This window comes from Nelumbo lutea, chromosome 2 (assembly GCF_056320005.1).
Source record: "Nelumbo lutea isolate HS-2025 chromosome 2, American lotus-T2T, whole genome shotgun sequence".
NCBI classification, from domain to species: domain Eukaryota; kingdom Viridiplantae; phylum Streptophyta; class Magnoliopsida; order Proteales; family Nelumbonaceae; genus Nelumbo; species Nelumbo lutea.
The window spans coordinates 111,940,745-111,964,470 of NC_142685.1; the positions used below are offsets into that span (position 1 = coordinate 111,940,745).

The following is a 23,726-nucleotide window of genomic DNA, read 5'->3' on the forward strand; positions in this document are numbered from 1 at the left end:
TAGAGGAAGGCCTAGGTAGGACATAAGCCAGGAAAACCTAGGACAATCTAAGCACTCTTCCACAGATTCAATAGCTCTATCATCCATGTTAATATCCACCACACAACTCTTGTCCAGGTTTATCTTCAAATTGGATATACTCTCAAAGTGTTTTATCAAACTTTTTAGGTTCCTCACCTTTCTCAAATCACCCACTTCACAAAAAATTATAATGGCATCAACAAACTAGAGATAGGTTACCAGAACTCTATTCCTACCCATCCTCCAACCCTTTATTACCTCTTCCTTATCAGCCTTTGTGATTAATCTGCTAAAAATATCAGCTACAAGGGTGAACAGAGGGTGATAGAGGGTCACCTTGCCTTGGGCCTCTACAAATTGGAAAGAAGTCCTTAACCACACCATTGATCAACATTGCAAACTGACAAGAACTAACACAACCCTTCACTCAATTGCACCACCTTTCCCCAAAACCACAATTCCTCAGTATCTCTGTAATTTTTCCTGGATAGAGAGAAGCGAGAAAGAAGAGAAGAGAGAGGAGAGGAGAAGAGAAGGGAGAGAGAGATTCGATTGGGAATCAAAAAACTGTAGCTGGCTAGTGCCCAGCTTATCATTTATATTAACTCAATATAAAGAATAAAGGAAAAATACAATTACGCCCCTGGCCACGCCCTACTAACAAACAAATAAGAAGAAAATAAAAGACACTGGCTGACAACATGCTACCAACATCTGTAAAATAACAAAATAAACAACTCTCACAACACTCCCCCTCAAGTTGGGCTGAATATGTCTATCATGCCCAGCTTGTCACATAACTCATTGTGCCGCGAGTATGAAAGTCCTTTTGTGAGGATATCAGCAAGTTGTTCATTGGAGTTGACATAAGTTATGCAAATTTCACATTTTTCCTATTTTTCCCTTATGAAGTGTTTGTCCACTTCAATGTGCTTGGTCCTCTCATGTAGGGCAGGATTGTTGACGATGTTTATGGCTGCCTTGTTGTCATAGTAAAGAGAAATAGGATTATGAACAACAACTCCAAGCTCTCCCAGAAGGTTCTTTAGCCAAAGAACTTCAGCCACCCCATGTGCCATATCTCTATATTCCGCTTCGTCACTTGACCTTTCTACCACACTTTGTTTCTTGCTTTTCCAGGTCACTAGATTTCCTCCCACAAATGTGCAATACCCACTTGTGGACTACTAGACTTTCTATCATCCACAACACCTGCCCAATCAACATTTGTAAAGATTTCCACCTTTAGGTAATTATGTTTACTGAATAGTAGACTTGTACCGGATACTTTTTTAAGTATCTAAGTATCTCTCTCTACTGCCTCCATGTGTGGTTTCTTAGGAGAGTGCATGAGTTGGCTTAGGACTCCAACTGAAGGCAATGTCTGGACGAGTCATGGACAAATAAATCAACTTTCCCACTAACCTTTGGAACTGCTTCACATCTTTCAGAGGTTCACCGTCACAGTCACCCAATTTATGATCAACATCCATAAGAGTATCTACTGGCCTTGTGCCTAACTTGCCTGTGTCTTGTAACAGATCAAGGGTGTACTTCCTTTGAGAAATGAAGATGCCCTTTTTTGAGCGGGCAACTTCAATTCCAAGAAAATACTTTAGAGGACCTAGATCTTTTATTTCAAATTTAGATGCAAGGAATTGTTTCAACTTGTGTATTTATGAACTCCAATTTTCTGTAATTATGATATCATCACATACACAATCAATACAACAACCTGTTCTCGATATCTCTTCACAAAGAATGTGATCAAATTGACATTGCTTGAACCCTACTTGCTGAACTGCCATATGAAACTTTCTCAGCTTGCACACCTTATTTTCACTTCCCTTGGCATAGAACCCAGGGGGTTTAACCATGTACACCTCCTCCTCTTGGTCACCATTTAAAAAGGCATTCTTTTTGTCCAGTTGATGCAATTCCTAGTCAAGGTTAGCAGCTAATGATAGAAGAACTCGAATTGAGTTCATCTTAGCTACTTGAGCAAATGTCTCATCATAGTCAACCCTATACACTTGAGTGTAACCCTTGGCTATTAATCTTGCTTTGTACCTTTCAATTGTCCCGTCCGCTCTGTGTTTAACTGTAAGCATCCACTTACACCCCACGGGGTCTTTCCCCCTTGGAAGATTCACCAATTCCCAAGTTTGATTTTTATGGAGGGCATTAATCTCCTCCTTTATAGCATCTGTCCATTCAGGGTATTTTAAGGCCTCTACAGCATTTCTGGGTACAAGGATGCAATCAACTGTAGATAGGAAGGCTCGGTATGAGGGGGAAATGTGATCATAGGATAAATACTGGGTAATGGTGTGTTTGGTCGTGCATGACCGGACTCCCTTTCTTTGAGCAATAGGTCATCCACAATAGGTGCAAGGGTATCAATAGGTGCAATAGGGATTGGACTTGCCTCCTGAGAGTCTGACGATGTCGGTTGCTCAATGTTTGGTAGCTCCACATCTCTGTCACATTGCTGATCTCTACGGCGTGTACGTTGGAAGACATGAAAGGGGGCAAGGTCCGGAATAGAAGGAAGAGAGACTTGGTGGACCTGAACTTGCTTCTCCTCTTCCACACTACTCTCCTCTTGAGGAGAAGCGGGGAAGAACGGTTTAGACTCAAAAAAGACAATCCATAGAGACAAAAGAGTTATGACTAATGGAATCAAAGCACCAGTACCCTTTTTGAGAGGAGGGATACCTCAGAAAGATACAAGGAATGGATCGAGGGTCTAACTTACCATGAGACGGAGACAAATCATGGACAAAGGCACGCCAACCAAATACTCTCATGGGAATGGAAAATAAAGGAGAGTGAGGGAACAACAACTGATGAGGGGCCATGTAGTTCAGCACTCTAGAGGACATGCAGTTGATGACATAAGCAGTTGCAAGTATAGCATCAAACCAAAACCTTTTTGGAACATTCATGTGTAACATCATTCCTCAAGCTACCTCAAGGAGGTGTATGTTCTTTCTTTCTACAACACCATTTTGCTGTGGTGTTCTGATTGAAAGATCTGTATTTCAACATGGAACTACGTAAACATTATCCTCTGGAAGTCTTTCACAATCTTTGGAACTTCATCTCTGCTATGCATGGGAAATACCCATGTATAGCGGGAGAAGTCATCGATCAACGTGATAAAGTACTTATATCCTCCCTCAGAGATTATAGTAGCCCCCCATACATTAGAATACACAATATGAAAAGGAAAGTTGGATCTTTTATTATTTGAATGAAAAGTTGTTCTACATTGTTTGCTCAACTGACACGTTTGACACTAGAAATCTGACACTGAACATGACTTAAATAAAACCGGAAACAAAGACTTTACTATTTCAAATGAAACGTAATCTAACCGACTATGCCATAGAAAAATTTGACTCTTATTTGACTGAATATATGATTCCGAGGACGACACCGAGAGACCAGCTTTGTTGTCGAGAATGTAGAGACCATCCACTAGGCTCCCTCTACCAATGTCGAGAATGTAGAGACCATCCATTAGAATGTTGAGAATGTCGAGAATGAGCCAGGAAAAAAAGGTTACACTACAATTTAAAGAGTTTGTAATACTACTAATTGAAAGCAAATTTATAGGAAGTTGAGGGACATGTAGTACACCATTCAGGTTAAGGCCATGGGGAAGGGATATTGATCCTTGGCTTGCAATGGGGGAGAATGATCTATCTGCAAGCCTCACTTTATCCCTTCCTGACAAAAGGTTATAAGTCTGAAACAAGTTTGGCTTACCAGTCGTGGTTAGAGGCCCCTGAGTCAATGATCCAAGTGGAGTCAGTGGTAGTGGTGACATGGAATGCAGAGGCCACATTACCTGATGTAGATGCAAATGAAGTAGGAGTACCAGTAACTGAACTATCCATTTGTCGCAAAGCCCTGCCATATGACTCAAAGTGATCTCTGAAGGAATTCATGATATCTTTCTTGTGGTCAGAACCAGTAAAGTGGTCCCGTGTAGTACCAGCAAACTGAGTATCCTGGGTTGCCACATGTGCTACATTATGTGTTGTATTCGGCTTCTTTTGACCTTGCACTTTACCCTGTTCTTGGTTCTTCACTACCCACTTGGGCTTCCCGTGAATCTCCCAACATGTGTCACGAGCATGTCTCGAGCGCTGACAGTGGGTACAAAAGAACTTATCTTTATCATCAGCCTTCTTGGGAGTCACTTTTCTTGCCCTATTGTTGTTACCCATTGCAACCAATGTTACCTGTTGCTCCCCCTCGGTTGGAACCATCACACTTCGCCTACTTTCCTTAGATTGAACAAGAGCATACACCTCTTGAACCGACGGCAACTTTTTACTTCCTAAGATCTGAACTCTCAAGGGTTCATAAGCAGGGTTGAGTCCCAACAAGAATGCAAAAACATGCTGTTGAGAAACTAGCTTCTTATAGGCCTTAGCATCATCATCATGTTTCCATTCTATAGCTTGATAGTAATCCAATTCCTTCCACACTGAAGTAAGGGCTGAATAATAGGCGGACAAACTATGATTCCCTTGTTTACAGGTTGAGGATTCAGCTTGCAACTGGTAAATCTTGGCATAATGCCTTTGCTCAGAATAGGTGGTTTTGGCCTGTTCCCAAATCTCACTAGTGGTGTCTGCCTACATAAAGTTCTTCTTCACATCGGGTTCCATGGCTGCAAGGAGCCAAGACATCACCATATTGTTCTTGGTCCCACCTATCATGTTCAGCTGTTTCATACTTGGGCTCTTTCACTCTTACAATGTAACCAGCTTTTCCCCTTGCTGTATCATAAAGTTTCACACTTTTAGCCCTCTCCAGGTAGTTAGGCCATTTAGAGGGGTAATTGGCATGGGAAACATCAAGTTTTCACCACCCATACCAGCTGTGCTACGGGTTGGTGTAACCCCAGATGATGCTGAATCATAGTTTGCCATTGAGGGAGAAGGTCTACACTACAAAAAACAGAATCACAAGTGTACCAGACCTGATCCTACACAAGCAGAATGCTAAACCCCCAAGAATTCTACTTCTGGAATGAGAAAAAAACACTGCTGAAATCAGTCCAGCAATTAGTCTAATTTCACTACAGCAACCAGTAATTAGTTCAGTAATGGTTTGGCCATTAGAACATTAGAAATACAGCCCAGAAATCAGTTCAGTTCAGGTTCAAGTCATTAGAACAGCCCAGAAATCAGTCACAGTTCAACTACATCACATACTCCTGTCTGTAATAAAAAAAACCATACTCCTGTCTAACACCTGTACGAAGGTGTAAATCCAAAACCCAAGGCCTTCACTGCATTGGCCACAGAAAAAAAAAGGAATACATATCCCTGTCCAGCACCTGTTCGAAGGTGCAAACCCAGAAACTAATTTTCACTGCATCGAACAAGGAGAAGAAAGGTGTTTACAGCATCACCCTTCTTCTACTAGGGCTTCCTTGGTGTTACGACCAAGGGGGACCCCAAAGAAAGCAGCAACAAGTGGCCTGATCAGTCCAATTAGGTTTCTTTGTCCACACATCCAAGAGATCAAGAGAGAAAGAAAAGAGATTCTTTATCACTCAGAACCTTGCTCTGATACCATGTAATTTTTCCTGGATAGAGAGAAACGAGAGGAGAGGAGAAGAGAGAGGAGAAGAGAAGGTGAGAGAGAGAGATTCGATTGGGAAAAACTGTAGCTGGCCGGTGCCCAACTTATCATTTATATTAACTTAATACAAAGGCTAAGAGAAAAAAACAATTATGCCCCTGGCCACTCCCTACTAACAAACAAATAAGAAGAAAATAAAAGACACTGGCTGACAGCATGCTACCAACCACTGTAAAATAACAAAATAAACAACTCTCACAACAATCTCTAACAAGAAATTCTAGTCCACTAAATCATAAGCCTTTTCTTAGTCCAACTTACAAACAAAGCCCAGTTGGCCAAACCTTCTCATTTCCTTTACACATTAATTGGCTAATAAAATCTGATCAGTTATTTATCTCCCTTGCACAAAGACTCCTTGGGCCTGACTAGTAAGGGAGGGCAGGACTTCTCTTGTCCTCAAAGACAACACCTTAGCTGATATTTTGCAGATACTACTCACCAAACTAATATGCCTAAAATCTTTAGGGTGTTTCGCATCTACCTTCTTATTAATGTTATGAGCGTGGCATTGACTCCAGGGCTGACTGTGTGCTTATATGCAAACTCCTTAAACACCTGATATAAGTCTTTTTTTTTTTTTTTTGATCGGCAAAGGATTAATTATATTAATAGATGAAAAGGTTACAATAGTTTGAGTGACCATTCACCCAAGAAGACAAGATACAATAATAGCACAATAACAAAATTACAATAGAGCCCAGAATAGCTGTTGCCTATATACTCCTTGCTTGGCTAAAGTGTTGGCCATCCCATTAGCTATCCTGTTGATCCAAGTAAAAGAAGCATTCAAGTCCCCTTTTAGGCTTTCTAACTCCCTTAAGGCATGTTTATAGATCCAAGGCACATTACATCTAGAAGTGATCCAAGAAATAATCACTTTTGAGTCTCCTTCAGTTTCCAGGTTTCTAAAATTTTAGAAACACCTTAAATAAATCTTCTTTTACCACATTCCAACAATCCTGATAAAAATCCATGGTAAAGCCATTTGTACCCAGAGCCTTAGATCTATCCATTGATAAGATTGTCTATCTAATCTCTTCTTCCTCAAAATTCCTTTCAAGCTAGTTTAAATTTTCTTCAGTCAATCTTGGTTAATCTACTCCTTCCATCCTTAACCTGTTGTTCAAGGGTCTTTTGAGAATTGACTTAAATTGGTTCACAAATAATTGGGCCATCTCGTCTTGATTTGTGATTTCTTCTCCATCTAGTTCTAACTTAGCAACTCGGTTTTTTCTCCTCCTCCCATTGGCCAAGGCATGGAAATATTTTGTATTCCCATCCCCTTTCTTAATCCATTTATGTCTTGACTTTTGCCTCTAGGAAATTTCCTCTCTAAAAAGGACTTCTTCCAATTCCTTGAGTTCTCTTCTCATCTCTTTCTCTGTCTTACTAAGACATATCTTTTGAGATTCCTTAACATCTAATTCCTTAATCTGGGACAAGGAAGATTTTTGTTCCTCTATCCTCCCCAAGGGGTCTTCATTCCACTTTTTTATTTTTGATCTAAGCCTCTTCAAATTTTTATGAAGTCTAACTCCTTGCCACTTCACCCCCCTTGGCACTTCATTCCACCACTCCTCAACCTTATGCACAAAATCCAAATGAGTTAACCACATATTCTCAAATCTAAAGGTTCATGGTTAGGGGTGTCAATGGTATTCAAAAATTCGAGTTCGAATTAGAGATTTGACATAATTGAATTGAATTCGGATAATTTGAATATCATAATTGGTCGAATTCGGTTATCCTATTCATATTGTTTAACTAATTAAATTGAATTCAAATATGACCTGATTCAATTCGATAAAATATCCATCCAAATTCGACCGGTTATTTAATTTTTTTTGATGAATAATGAGTGAATTTATTAATAGATTAAGAGCATAAAAGATACATAGAGAAAGTTCCCAAGTTAAGGCACGAGATGCAGCCTTAGATTAAAGCAAAGAATTACAGTTTAGCCCAAAACATCTGATTCCTATGCACGCCTTGGTTAGCTAGTGAATCTGCTAACCCATTTTCTGATCTTCTTTCCCATTGGAATTGGGCTGACATGCTTGTAGTTAGCCATTTGAATCTTCGTAAAGCTCCTTTATAGGACCAGGCTGTTGTTTCTGGTTTTTTAACCACTGGATCACCAACTTGGAATCACCTTCAATTAACAACTGTTCACAATTCAGTTCTTTGGCAAATTCAGCTCCTTGTAACACTGCTTGAATTTCTGCATTGACTGAGTCCCTTACTCCTATAGGGCCAGAATATAAAGCAATAATTAGCCCCTCTGTATTTGTAAACACTCCCCCAACACCAGAAGGACCCGGATTTCCTAAACTGATGCCATCAAAGTTGAGCTTAATGATACCCTCTTGAGGAGGTTTCCATTCTGTTGACAGTTTAGGTCTCATACTAGAACGTTTGGCAATTGCTTCCCAATTTCTCCATAAATCATCAAAGGAGAATGGAGAAAATAGTTCCAAGGCCTTACCCAATTAATGGCTCTATTAATCCTGGCATTTCTTTCTTCCCAAACAGTTCAAACCAGTGCAGCCCTAGCACACCTGCACAAGACTACCTCTTTTCTTAGGCCACCTGAAGGTTGTAGGCTCAAATAGATTGCTAACTTGTGTTGTCATTGTCCACCTGCATCCAAAGAGACTGAAAAGCTTTTCCTAGAGACCTACAATAAAGGGACAGGATCTTAGTAAATGGTAGCAACTTTCTCCGCTTGCTTTGAAGAGGACACACTAGTTGGGGGAAATACTGAGACAAGGTTTTCTTCTTTGTATGTTGTCCAAAGTGTTTAATTTTTCAAGTGAGGCCTCCCAACAAAGGGATACCACTTTAGGGGGAACAGGTTTAGACCAGACCTCTTTACAAGGGAAAGGCTGAGAGCTAGGGACAGAGCATAAGGAAGAGAAAAAGGAGGCGCAAGAGAATGTGCCCGAAGGATTAGGGGACCAAATACGAGCATCCAATTTAGAAGGGTCCAGACAGATAGGATCAAGCAAACAAAGTAACTATGCTGTATGGTCAAGCTCAGGATCTCTTAAATCTCTCCTGAAACCCAAACACCAACTGAAATCAGATGACAAAGAGAATGAGACAAATCTTTGAACTGGTTCATTTTTAAAGTGAGAGAGGGAATACAAAGGTGGAAAAAGGTCCTTGAGTGTTGAATTTCCAATCCATAAGTCCTCCCAAAAAAGAACCCTATCCCCAATGCATACATCAAACCTGATTAAGTTTAAGAATTGTGGAAGAACGCCATAGATTGCCTTCCAAGGAGAGTTCAATGTAGCCCTCTGAGAAATGACGACATCCCAACCATTGCCTTCTTCTCAATGAATACTCTCTACAACTTTGTACCAATTGCCAAAGTCTTTCCTCCTCCAAAGCCATTTACCCATAAGGGTTGAGTTTTTTCTTCCCTACGTTACCTAATCCCAGATCCCCTTGCTACTTTTTCTTGCATACTTATTCCCTTCTTATCAAATGATCCTTCCTTCCCTCTCCAGGCTCCCACAAAAAGTCCTTCATCAGTTTCTCTACTTTCATTACCTCCCTTTGCGGCATCCTAAATACAAAAAGGAAGTAAATTGGGAGATTCACTAAGGTGGGTTGAATTAAAGTAATTCGACCCCCTAGGGTCACTTAATTTCTCATCCAGGCTGCCAGCTTCTTAGCACACCTTTTCACCATGAGATTCCAAAAGCTTCCCTCCCTAGGATTGGCTTCTAATGGTAACCCTAGGTATCTCAAAGGTCAACTAGATGTCAGACAACCTAACACCTCAGCTACTTCACTCAATTCCTCCTCCTCTAAATTCAGCCCCATTACACAACTCTTTTGGAAATTGATTTTTAGCTTTGGCACAACCTCAAACAGCTTTATCACCCCTTTTAAATTCCTTGCTATTCGAGGGTCTCCAGTCTCACAAAAGAGGATAGTGTCGTCTGAGTAGAAATCTGCTGAATTAAAAAATATGAAAGAAAGTAGTTTCTTGAAGAGAGAAGGAAGAGAGAAGGAGAAGAAGAGAAGAAGAGAGGTTGAAAGAAAAGAGAGCAATTAATCTGGTCGCCCCTTTCACTTATTATTTATACTAAAATAATAGAACAATACAAAGACAACTATGCCCTTATAGGGCGACAAAACATAAAACAACATATATAACACTCAAAAAACATAATAAAATTTGGACTCACATAACTACTGTGGTCCCCACCTCCTATCTAACAAGTAACATAAACTTCTACTTAGAAAAACATCATAAAACTAATTAATCTTCAACACTTCCCCTCAAGTTGGGAGTAAATGTCACACATTCCCAACTTGCGTAGATCATGTTCAAGCTCGTTCCTTGCCACCCCTTTAGTGAGAACATCAGCCAGCTGCAACTCTGAAGAGACATAAGGTAAACAAACTTCTTCGGTTGTTACCCCTTCTCTTATAAAGTGTCTATCAACTTCAATGTGTTTTGTCCTATCATGCTGAATTGGATTGTGGGCAATATTGATTGCAGTCTGATTGTCACAGTATAACATCATAGATTCTTCTGCTTTCACCCCAATTTCACTCAAAAGAGATCTAACCCAAAGAATTTCTGAGACACCATGAGTTATGGATCTATACTCAGCCTCTGCACTTGACCTTGCCACAACCGCTTGCTTCTTACTCTTCCAGGAGATCAAGTTTCCACCTACAAAGGTGCACACTCTTGATGTAGACCTCCTGTCATCTAAGCATCCTGCCCAGTCTGTATCTGTATAGGGTTCTAGCTTCAGATTCTCATGATTTGAGAAAAGAATACCTCTGCCAGGGTGTTTTTTCAGATGTCCAAGTATTCTCTCAATAGCTTCCCAGTGCTGAACCCGAGGTGCATGCATGTACTAACTCACAACACTGACAACATAAGAAATATCTGGTCGTGTCATACACAGATACAACAGTCGGCCCACCATTCTTTGATATCTCCCCACATCCTTTACCAATTCACCATCCACACCATTAATTCTGTGATTTGGATCAATAGGAGTGTCTGTTGGTTTGGTCCCCAACTTCCCAATCTCTCGTAGTAGGTCAAGTACATACTTTCTCTGTGAAATCCTTTACCAATTCACCATCCACACCATTAATTCTGTGATTTGGATCAATAGGAGTGTCTGCTGGTTTGGTCCCCAACTTCCCAGTCTCTCGTAGTAGGTCAAGTACATACTTTCTCTATGAAATGAAGATCCCATGCTTGGATCTTGCAACTTCAATCCCTAAGAAGTATTTTAGCTCACCAAGATCTTTGATATCAAATTCTTGCTGCAATGATTTTTTGAGATCATCAATCTCCTCTAGATCATTTTCTATCACCACTATATCATCCACATACACAATTAGATTTGACACCAAAGCATCTCTCCTCTTCATAAAGAGGGTGTGATCAGACTGCGTCTGTGTGTATCCAAAACGGACGAGTGCCCCTCTTAACTTGTCAAACCAAGCCCTAGGTGACTGTTTTAGTCCATACAGAGATTTTCTGAGTCTGCACACCTTTCCTTTACTAACATTTTCATAAAAGCCTGCTGGAATGTCCATATATACCTCCTCCTGTAAGTCACCATTGAGGAAAGCATTTTTGACATCAAGCTGGAACAAGGGCCATGAATAGGTGGCTGCTAGAGATAAAAGAATACGGACTGAACTCATCTTAGCTACTGGTGCAAAGGTTTCCAGATAATCAACACCATAGGTCTGAGTATACCCTTTTGCTACCAACCTTTCCTTGTACCTCTCTATCTTGCCATCGGTCTTATACTTCACTGTGAATACCCATCGACATCCAACTGTCTCCTTGTTTGGGGGAAGATCAACTATTTCCCAAGTTTGATTTTTGACCAAAGCATCAATCTCATCTTGCATGGCTGTTTTCCACTTAGGTTTGGAGAGAGCCTCAGTAACATTCCTGGGTATAGACACATAATCCAGGGGAGAAAGAAAAGCACGGTAGGAGGGTGATAAGGCATTGTAGGAAAGATGGTGTGAAATGCAGTGGGCTATACACTTTCTCTTCCCCTTACGAAGTGCAATGGGAAGATAAAGGTCAGTGGGATTAGCTGCAACAGTGGTGTTAGGGATAAAAACATTATCATTAGAAAACATAACAGGCTCAAGAGGAATACCTGGAACTGTATCTGCCGAATCTTGAGTTTCAGAAGGACTGACAGAGAGTGGTGTGGGTCGAGGATGTGTGGAGTCAACCATCATCTGCCGGCATTGATATTGTTGTGAGGCTACCCGTAGTGGCTTAGGTAATGAAACTAGAGGTGCAGGTGCTGGCTGAACCGATGTTGGCTGAACTAATGGTGCAGGTGGTGGCTGAACCATGAGGGCTGAATTGATGGTGTAGGTGTTGGCTGAACCGATGGAGACACCACAGAAATAGTAAGAGGAATAGATTGTGAGTTCTCCTCCCCAAAACTCTTCCCCTGAGGAGAACCACTCGAGAAGAAGAATGTGGATTCAAAAAAGGTAACATCCATAGTGACAAATCTGCTCATCGACACTGGGTCATAACAGCAATACCCCTTTTGGTTTTGAGCATACCCAAGAAAAACACATTTCTTGGCCTTAGGATCAAATTTCTTGCGATGAGGGCCAAGAATGTGGACAAAAGAAACATAACCAAAAACCCTTAGAGGTATATGAAATATCTCTCCATCTGGAAAAAGGAGGCAAAATGGCACCTTAAACCCCAAAGTCCGTGAAGGAACACGATTAATCACATGTACGGCTGTAAGAACTACATCTCTCCAAAACTGTACAGGGACTGAAGCGTGCACCATAAGACTCCTTGCCACCTCCACAATGTGTCTGTTTTTCCTCTCAACAACTCCATTCTGTTACAGTGTATATGCACAACTGCTCTGATGAACTACAGCATGTTCTAAGAGATACGTGATTAGATCCTTCTCAAAGTACTCTCTGGCATTATCTGATCTAAAAACCTTAGTTCTCACTCCAAATTGTGTGAGAACCATCTGGTGGAATTGTCGTACTAAGTTAGGAACCTCATCACGTGATTTCATCAAATATAGCCAAGAATATCGTGTATAATCATCCACAAACAAGAGAAAGTAATGAAATCCTCCCATGGAAGGGATTTGATATGGCCCCCATACATCAGTGTGAACAATATTAAAAGCAAAAGTACTTTTATTACTTGGTTTAAAAGACTGTCTACAATGCTTTCCTAACTGACAACTCTCACACTCCAAAGTAGATAATTGAGCAGACTCAAACAACTTTGGGAAAAGACATTTCAAAGAATTAAAAGAAAGATGTCCCAAGCGATTGTTCCAAAGCATAATCTGGTTTACTGACTCTAACCAACTACTACTGCTACTGCTAACATGATGGCCCTGATGTCTCGGAATCTCATCCAGAAGGTAGATTCCATTCACCTCACGACCACTCCCAATCATCTTCTTTGACTCTAGATCCTGCAAAACACAATTACCAGGAAGAAAGGTCACAAAACAATTCAAAATTTTTGTCAAAGAACTAACAGACAATAGGTTGGTATGAAGTTTAGGGACATGTAAAACAGAGGACAGAGTTATATCATTGGTCACACTAACTATCCCCTTCCCAACAATGGGCATATGTGAACCATCTGCTGTAGAGACTCTGTCTCTACCAGAGCACAACTGATAGGAACTGAAAATGGTAGGGGCATTAGTCATATGCTCAGATGCTCCTGAGTCTATAATCCAGAGAGGTCCCTCCTTACTTGAAGTGGATGCAAGATTCGCAGTTGCATATGGACTACCTGTATGTGCAAAGGAAGTGGTGTAGTTGGCTCCTGCATTCTGTTGCCCATCTGGAAGGCTAGGGCTGAGTGAATCTTTCCTACTCATAAGTTGTCCAAACCTCTCCAATTCTGTTCTCACTGCTGCTACTGCAATGGATTCCCAATCAGTTTGGGAGAGGGGCTGAAGAGTCTCTTATAGTGGCTATATTTGCATTTCCCTTCTTGTTTCTTATCCAAGCAGGCATAAGGTTTGGATGAAGCTTCCAACAAGTGTCCCTGGTATGCTTAGGCTTCTTGAAATAATCACACACCAAGTCTTTCTTATCTTCCCTTCTAGTCTCACTACTCCTTGACTTAGGTTTTGTTGTACCAACCATAGCCGATTGGTCAATCCCAGACGGTCTTAGCATTACATTCCTCCTACTCTCCTCTCCAGAGACAAAAGCATAGGCCTGTGAGAGTGTCACACCCTCCCCAGAAAGAATATGCTGTCTAGCAATGTCAAATTCAGGGTTCAACCCTGCCAAGAACTCAAAAACCCTATTCCTCTCTACCAGTTTGTGATAAGTTGCTGCATCATTTACACTTTCCCATACCACAGTTTCTAAGTGATCTATTTCCTGTCATAGGGTTTTCAGCATGGAGAAATACACAACAAGAGGTTTTTCTCCATGTTTCATACTTATAACCTGATTTCTTAACTGATAGGCTCTGGCTTCATTTTGCTTATGAGAGTAGGTTTTAGTCACTCCATCTCAAATCTCCTTAGCAGTATTAGCCCATAGGAAATTTTTTGCAATATGAGGTAACATAGAATTACACAGCCAAGACATTACCATGTAATTCTCTTGCACCCATCAGGAAGAGTCTGTATCAGGTTTCTTCTCCTCCCCAGTGAGATACCATAATTTTCCACGGGCACCAATAGCCTTCTTAGCTGATTGTGCCCACTCCAAATAATTTGTGCCATCAAGTTTTACTATAATAATGAACCCAGACCAAAAAATATCACTACTACCTCCAACACCCAGTCCCACATTACCGGTAGATTTCATCTCGGTATTCCAACTCTCCATTTTACTTCAAACAGTTCAACAGTAAGAAAATAATAGATTGGAGACCTTCAAAAAATAATTTAATATCACACACAGAAACCAACCCTTCCGGAAGAAGAAAACCCTAGTTGGAGAAAAATCTCTCTCCTCTCCATGCCTCCCAACAGAGAGAAAAGTGAATCGATCACTCCGGGAGGCCTAGAAAATTTCAGAAACCAAACCGCCCTCTTTAGAAAATCAAAAGAAAACTAACAATACCTGGGCGCCCAAGATTAGATAAAAAACAAAGAGTCCAACTTTTCTGGGACTCTTCCCCGTACTCCAGTTCTTCCTGATTTTGATGCCGAACAGTAGATCACCTTCTTGATGTCTAGATCCCACCAAAAACTCCAAGAATTGGGCAATCTATAGCAGATTGATCAGCCCTTTACTTCTTCATGCAATCGGCTGATCTAGGGCTGCATGAGAATGCTTCAAGAAACCCTAGCCGATGCTCTGATACCAAGTAGAAATCTGCTGAATTAAAAAATATGAAAGAAAGTAGTTTCTTGAAGAGAGAAGGAAGAGAGAAGGAGAAGAAGAGAAGAAGAGAGGTTGAAAGAAAAGAGAGCGATTAATCTGGCCGCCCACCTTCACTTATTATTTATACTAAAATAATAGAACAATTCAAAGACAGCTATGCCCTTATAGGGCGGCAAAACATAAAACAACATATATAACACTCAAAAAACATAATAAAATTTGGACTCACATAACTACTGTGGTCCCCACCTCCTATCTAACAACTAACATAAACATCTACTTAGAAATGCATCATAAAACTAATTAATCTTCAACAGTCTGCAAACTGTAGGTGTGTAACAATAGCGCCCTCTCTTCCAACGACCAATTATTTGATTCTTATATATAATATATAAACTATTTAAACATTTTATATAATTTATATATATATATATATATAACATTTGAATTATATAAATAATTTATATATTTATATACATATAAATAAAATATTTATTAATTACCTTAAATAATTAATCGGTCAAATTTGAATCGACTTAGATATTCAAATATTTAATTAAGTTCAAATTCAAACATTGATTTTCAATATTTGTCGAATATCGAATCGAATTCAGATATTGCTTGATTCGATTTGAATTTGATCCGTTTACACCCCTAGTCATGGTCCATTCCCTAGTAGTTCCTAGCCTAAAGAAATAGAGCAATGATATGGAGTGACTCTAGGTAAAGCCCTAGCTACCAATTCGTCCAATGGTTCTCCGACCCTACATTGAAGAGGAGCCTATCCAGTTTCAAACAAAGAGGCTTTTCTTGAAATTCGGACCAAGAGTAATGGGCTTGCAATAGACGAATCTCCTTTAACTCAAAAAGATTTAACAAATTCATTAAATTTCCTCTTTCTGGTTCTAACAAGGCAATGAGAGTTGTTGCATTCATTGTAGAATCTAATGACATTAAAATCTCCCCTCAAACACCAGGGACCATCCCATAATCCTTGTATTCCATACAACTCTTCCCACATTTCATTCCACTTTCTATAGGTTTTTAGCCCATAAATGTTAGTTAAATTTCCTCTTGCTAGTTCTAACAAGGCAATGAGAGTTGTTGGATTCATTGTAGAATCTAATGACATTAAAATCTCCCCTCAAACACCAGGGACCATCCCATAATCCTTGTATTCCATACAACTCTTCCCACATTTAATTCCTCTTTCTATAGCTTTTTAGCTCATACATCTTAGTTAACATCCAAATAAACCCATCTTCCAGATTTTTGAACTTCAAGGACACAAAGTACCTTCCTATAAGTTCCTCTGATGATTCCACAACATCTTCCCTCCATAAAGTAACCATTCCACCTAAAGCTCCCCAAGATGGAGCCGAAGTCCAGCACACTCTTGATCTCCACACACTTTTCATCCATTTTCTATCTAACTCTGCTAGCTTGATTTCTTGCAACATCACTATATTAGGCTTCTCTCTCCTCAAGTGGTCCTTAATTGCACTCCTTTTCCTTGCACTCCCCAAACCCCTCACATTTCAACTAATAATTTTCATTGATCACACTTTCAGTTGACCCTATGTTATCATAGGAAATTCCTTGGGAGCTTTCTACTAAATTCAATGTCTCCCTCAATATCAGAAATTAATCTCTCCACCTCTGATATCTTTTTCCTTTTTGTTTTAATTAATAAAACTAATGATGGATTAAATGTAACATTGTTTTAATTAATAAAACTAATGACGGATTAAATGCAAAATTAAGATCATGGACAAATGCCTTAGAAACAAGAGGGGTTTTAAAATAAGTTGGACTAAAACAGAGTAGGAGTGAATTAGGATACACTTAGGATTGGGGACCCAGAGATAACTCAACTCAATGTGACCATTTCCAGTACCTTGGTTCAATAATTCATAACAAGGGAGAGATTGAGGATGTAGAGCAGGTTGGGGAAAATGGAGGGGTGCATCTGAGCTTTTGTGCGATAGGCGAAGAGCACTTAGATTAAAAGGAAAATTCTAAAAACCAGTTGTATGGCGAGCTATATTGTATGGAGCAAAGTGTTGGGCAGTCAAGAAACATGTCCAAAAAATGAGTGTGGCAAAAGTGTGAATGCTAAGATTGATGAGTGGAAAAACTAGAAAGGATAGGATCAGGAATGAAGTCATCTGTAGGAACCTAGGAGTAGCTCCAATAGGTGGTAAAATGAGTGAGAGTAGACTAAGATTGTTTGGTCACATCTCACATGCATAGAAGGCCACCATCGGTTCCAGCTAGAAGTTTTTATTACAAGTGGAAGGGGCTAGAGGAGCTAGAGGTAGATCAAAAAGAAATGGTAGTAGTAAGAAATGACTTAAGCACTAATAATTTAACAGTGGATATCCTTTAAATAGAATGGATTGACAAAACAGGATTCATGTAGCCAACCCCATATAGTTGGGATAAGGCATGGAAAGTAATCCATTTTATACATTAATTTTAGGTTTACCATGATCTTTTTAAGATAAAAGTCTTAGTAGAGGTATGGGGATTCATTGCTTTTTCAATAGGCATAGCTGTTTGTTTACAACTTTGAGAGGAAAAATTATGTGATCGTTGGTATCCACTGTTTCATTTTGAAGGCTTTCCACGGTCTGAATGCTGATAATTTTAAAAGAGAACTAGAGCAAATTGTTTCTGATCCAGCCTTATATATAAGACACTTGATCCACATGATTTATACAGTTCAGTCTCATAAATCATGTAAAGCCCATTGATATAAGTTTTTGGCTTTTTGATATAATACAATACTGACCTCTTTAATTATGAAAAAAGTGACAGTCTAGCAAACCTTTGTAAAGTTAATAAATATTGTAACATTATACTTTTCTTAATAATTTTTCTTGAATTTGTTTTTGTGGATATTGATGGTAATGATGGGTTATATTTAAGAATTTTTATTCCCCAAGATTTTCAGGAAATATTAATCCTTGATAAAGTATATTTTTTGACTTAAATATTTCTTTCTATAAGTTAGGTGCCTCACTAAGTTTATTTTATTTTATTCTGTTGAAAAACTTTCTTACAATGTACTGATGTTCTATTGATATTCTGATGTATGCAGAACTAAAATATATTCCATCTGTCATATTAAGAAATATTTAAGATTTACAATATATTCTCCCAACCCTGGATCTACCTAGAGATTCTTCCACCGAAAGTTCATATGATTGAGATTTTTAATAAAAAGAAAGAAAGAAGGTCCAGCCATCTCTCTCTCTCTCTCTCTCTCTCTATTTCTCTATATATATATATATATATATATATATATATAATCCGTCTCTTTCTCTTAATATGCTTATCTTGGGGCAATTTTTTTATCACTTTTTTTTCTGTTTATTTTTCTTATTCCAGACCTCCTTTGTGGTATATTTCGAACTCTTTTTTCCCCTCCATTTTTATATATGCATGTATTCCCAAGCATTATCTCTGCTTATTGCAGATTGATTAAGTACTGTTACATCCATCTGCATGAGCAGTTCTATCATTTCTGAAGCTATAACCTTAGTCATTATTCATTCTTGGTTAATGTGTTGTTGCAGTACTATTATTCTCTCATTCTGACCTTTCCTTTTCCTTGTTTCAGGTTGTTAATGACTTGTTGAATCCAGCAGGGCAGAACCTAAGAATAAGAGAGGACCTTCAGGTGCCAGTCTTTCATTTTATATTTCAAACTAGAGGTTCAGTACTTTTCCAAAATTACATCTAGCCCGTTTGTTCTCAATTGCTTTTTTATTTTTTTTATTTTTAATATCTTTCAGAATAATTATACTTATCAAATTCTGTTATGAACTTATGCATTACCTGGACATTGCATATCAAAAAAAAAAAAAAAGAAAAAAAAAAGAAAAAAAACTTGCGCACTACCTAGACATTTTACCTGTAACAAGGATGAGGCAGCACATGAAAAAATAGGTACTGACTGGCATACTGCATGTGATTTGGATGTCCAACAGCCTAACTCCCCAAACTTCTGAAAGGGAAAGCTCTTCAGAATAGGAAATTCTTGTGCATAAGGTTTGAGTTATGAGTAAGAAAATAAGGGCAGAGTATGAACCAAAATTTTAAATAAGTCGGCCAATTCTTTGCAGAAAGCACAACATGGAAGGCCCAGGTTCCCCAAGAAGCAGGCCAATAAATTTGAGTGCAATATTGCAATGGCGCTAATGGGAGAGGGGGGGGGGGGAGGTGAGGATTAGGTCTGCACAGTTTACTGGAGAGCCAAAGGGATTAACCATTTTTTTTGATAGATGCCAAAGGGATTAACCATCATCATTTGTGAATATTCAGGTTTGTGGGTTCTTGGTACTCCAAGTGAACAGAGCAACTATCACTATTACAAGGATTTATTTTCTTTATATCCATGGGCTATGAGGGTCTCATTAGCCATTATTCCATGTGGCTCCCGCCTCCCATATTGTTATTGGTTGGAGAATAGATAAACCTAGCGGCGGGGGTTAACTATTAGATAAGAGAGGAATGGCTTCCAAGTTCTAGACAGATTATGCCCCTTGCTCAGATGGATGTATCAGCCAATCTGATTGTAGGAAGTGAACAGAAGTGAGCATTTTTTGGTTGTTGGAAGGGAGGAGGGGGCACTAACATGCCATTATAGTTGCATTGTTCATTTGGGAATTAAGAGAAGAATTTAAGAAGGTTAAATGGCTCACCAGAAACTTAACAGTGGTGTTTCAATGGGAGAGGAGATCGGCCAAAGGACTGGCTGACTCTCTATTCAAACAGGAGGTTTATAGGGATCACTTATCTTGGGCTCAAATGTAACTTGTACCTTTTCTTTTTCTGTTTCTGGATGAGGTGATCCTCACACCTCTCCCTGGGATGTTTTGTACTGATGAATATGAACTCGTTACTGATCAGAAAAATATGTTTTTTCAAACCTCAAGTGGCTTGCCTTATATTGTTACTTACTGATACTTAATATGAACTTGTTGCTGATCCAAAAGGGATAAAAAAAATCATTTCATTCCATGTTCCATGAATTAAATGGCATGACTGTAAAGTTGGGTAAGAAGAATGATCATATTCATTTAAATTTTAAAATTAGAAATCAATAGTACAATAAAGGAAGGTTTAGGGAATTATATCTGATTGATGGATACCACTCATGAACTGTTGTTCCTTAGGCTTAGTGGAGGTGTTATTTGTTATCTGTCTGTGCTGGTTACAGGGAACCTACGTTGAAGGGATAAAGGAAGAAGTTGTATTATCCCCTGCACATGCCCTGTCACTTATAGCAGCTGGCGAAGGTAAAAATTTTGCTTGTTTTTTGAATACTTCACTATATTTATATTGTATGCATGCCATTCTTTCTCTTTTTTTTTTTTCTATTTTTTTGAAGGGGAGGTATATGGGGGTTGTTAAGATTGTGAAGCACAGAATCTCAACTTTATCAGAGGGAGGGGGAAGAAGGGATGAATGGTTTCTAAAATATTTACGATTATGTCCATTTTATTGTTTCTTTTATATGATTTATTTTATGAGTTTTCAGTACATTCTTCAGGTTTTATGCTTATGAAGATTGATTTTCTGATATGTGCTGTGTTTCATTGAGACCAAAGAATCTCTCATTGTGGAGTTGACTTTTTCTTTTACCTTTTCCAGAGTTGGTCATGTGGTACCTTTAAATGCCTTATTGATATAAGAGGTAGGGCTGGGCTTTAAGAATTGTACAAATGGTAAAACCATAAAACCTATGGAAAAGGTGTTGGAACTCAATGGGAATAGTTGGATGTTTCTAATGGGTTTCTATGTATATGTATATATATGTATATGTACATATATATACATATATATGTATATATATATCTAGGTATTTCAAATTCAAGAATATTAAAACATCTTTTGTGTTAATAAGATTTGGATCTGAACCCAAATACTATTTGGTGTAGTGGGAGGCTCATTAATGGACAATGATGCATGTGTGCCTTTTTTAACATTTAGAATTTCAGCTTCTTGTTACTAACTTACTATCAATTTTGTCTTTCATAAATGTCCAAGTGTTAAAAACTGAAATAGAATATTCTATTTGTTATTTTGTATAACTAATAAGTTTGTAAGCTAAACTTGGACAAGAGTTTGTATACTCTAGATTTCTTGGGTCATCAATGATATATATACAGATCATCAATGATATATTGTTATCATGCCTCTTACTTTACTTTCGCATTTGCTTATGGTTATTAATGATCAAATTTTACTTTTATTATTGACAACAGAGCATAGACATGTGGGATCCACGAATTTTAATTTATTCAGCAGCAGAAGCCATACTATATTCACACTGGTATTGTAACATCGGTCACTATCATACTTTCTGCAAAACTTTTATACAAGCATGTATATACACATGGATGATAGGGGGAACTGTCTGAGTGATAAAATCATTCCAATCCCAGGCTAGAGGGTCTTGTGGCCTGCCCAGCAATCAATTTTCCCCATAGTTTTAAAGGCACCAAGGTGAACCTAGGCGACAAGGGAGCGCTTAGTCACCTAGTCAACTAGGCACCAGCCTGGGTGTCACTTAGTTTCTAAAAAATGATAGAAAAACAAGGGGCTGATCCCCTGTTTCTACTGTAGGAAAAGAAGTAAAAAGACTGTAGCATGGAAAATAAGGGGTGGAGCCCTTACGCTTTCCTTTTGAACATGAAAACACAAAAAAAAAGACTAAAAAATGGTGGATATGCCCTGCTTTCGTTCCAGAAATAGGAAGAAGAAGAAGAAGGGGAGGATCCCCTGTTTTTGTTCCAGAAAAAAGAGAAGGGGCAGAGCCCCTGTTCTTGTTCCAGAAGAAAGAGAAGGGGCAAGGACCCTGTTCTGTGTTTTTTTTTTTCAGAAAAAGGAAGAAGGGGTGGAGCCCCTGTTTTCATTCAAGAAGAAGAAAAATAAGAAGGAGATGAACATACCATCTGGGATTGGTTGGTGTTCTAAGACTTCAAACTTTGTATCACTCAAACTCTGTTAGTCTTCTTCAGTTCTTTAACTTTTGAATATCTCAGAACCCTAATAAAATAAGCAACTAAAAATAAAAGATAATATTTTGTGAAAACATTACAGAACTTTGTATAAATGGTATATAAACCACTTGGCGTTTGGGCAAGGCGAGCCCCAAAATGCGACTAGATGCCTAGGTGTTGCCTTGACAACTAAATCTTTCCACTTTCATGTGTGTTGAAAATCTCATAGCTTCTAGAGCTAATCTCAACAAGGCTGACATACTCAGTCATATCTTTTCATGAAGTTTGGATGCATGCTATTATGAATGGAACTGATTTCTTAATTGATCTAAAGTATCTTATGCTTTATCCAATGCTAATCTTAATATCCATCTTTTTGGTAAAACCTTCAATATTAGGATATAGATTAAGTAGTAAGTCTTCCACTAAAACTTCAAGGGCGGAATCTGAACCTTAGGTTGAGTGTTGCAGAATTTGGAGATGGGAGAGAAGCTACTTTTCAGTTGGGAGAGTGTTATCTTGGATCTTTGGTGGATAGAGCTTTTAAAGACATACTTTTTTTTTTTGATAAATGAGTGGTAATTTTATTAATATGAGAAAAGGTGTACAGTCACCCTAAAAGGAGGTATGAGATGTTACCTCCCCTTAGGAATGAGGATATAATCACATTCTTTACAGAAATATACTTATAAAGTAGTCCAGAACAATTCAACCCTTGAAACCCCTTGTTTAGCCAAAGAGTCAGCTTTTAAAGACATACTTTTTTTTTTTGATAAATGGGTGGTAATTTTATTAATATGAGAAAAGGTGTACAGTCACCCTAAAAGGAGGTATGAGATGTTACCTCCCCTTAGGAATGAGGATATGATCACATTCTTAACAGAAATATACTTATAAAGTAGTCCAGAACAATTCAACCCTTGAAACCCCTTGTTTAGCCAAAGAGTCAGCCATGGCATTTGCTGATCTGCTAACCCATTGGAAGCTTACTAACATGTTTCATGTCAGCCACTTAACTTTCTTGAGAAGGTCTCTGTAGCCCCAGAAAACCGTATCCGGATCTGACAAACCAACCTACTACCACCTTGGAGTCCTCCTCAGCTATCAAGTGCTCCACTCCAAGTTGGTTTGCAGCCTGTATTCCTTGTACTGCAGCCAGTATCTCAGCCCTTGTAGAGCCACCAACTCCTACTGATCCAGAGAATAGGGATAAGATGTTACTATCCTTATCTCTCACCTATGATTGAGGGCCCTAGATTACCTTGATTCCTCCCGTCAAAGTTCAGCTTTACCACTCCCTCCAGAGGATGCCACCTCTGCCCAACTTTTCCAAAGATTGTCAAAGGAATAATTCATAAAAAGGTCTGAAGTTTTCAGCCAAAGAATTGTTCTTGTCAATATGCACTCCTTTGCTTCAGCTAGGCTTCTTTCCTTGGAAAATTCTGGCATTCCTCTCCTATCAAATGGTCCATAAGATAGCTGCTCTGACGCACTTCCACATTAGTTTCCCTCTCTTTGTAGGCCACTGAAAGTAGTTGGATCAAAAAGCAGATTTACTTCAAAGGGCAAGTTCCACCTCCACCCAAACATCATGAAAACCCAATTCCAAATATTAGTAGCAAAGGCACAAGATATCAGCAAGTGGTG

General features: G+C 38.9%; 1 protein-coding gene across 2 annotated transcripts in view; it reads left to right on the plus strand.

Moving 5' to 3' along the window:
* Nucleotides 1-23,726, plus strand: part of LOC148872830 (kinesin-like protein KIN-7K, chloroplastic) — a 75,380-nt gene that overhangs the window by 7,207 nt on the left and 44,447 nt on the right. For both annotated transcript variants that reach the window (XM_088971204.1, XM_088971203.1), the window contains exons 8-10: nucleotides 18,692-18,751; nucleotides 20,294-20,372; nucleotides 21,342-21,409. In XM_088971204.1, coding sequence (XP_088827330.1) covers nucleotides 18,692-18,751; nucleotides 20,294-20,372; nucleotides 21,342-21,409 — 207 coding nt within the window. The remainder of the gene's footprint in view (nucleotides 1-18,691; nucleotides 18,752-20,293; nucleotides 20,373-21,341; nucleotides 21,410-23,726) is intronic.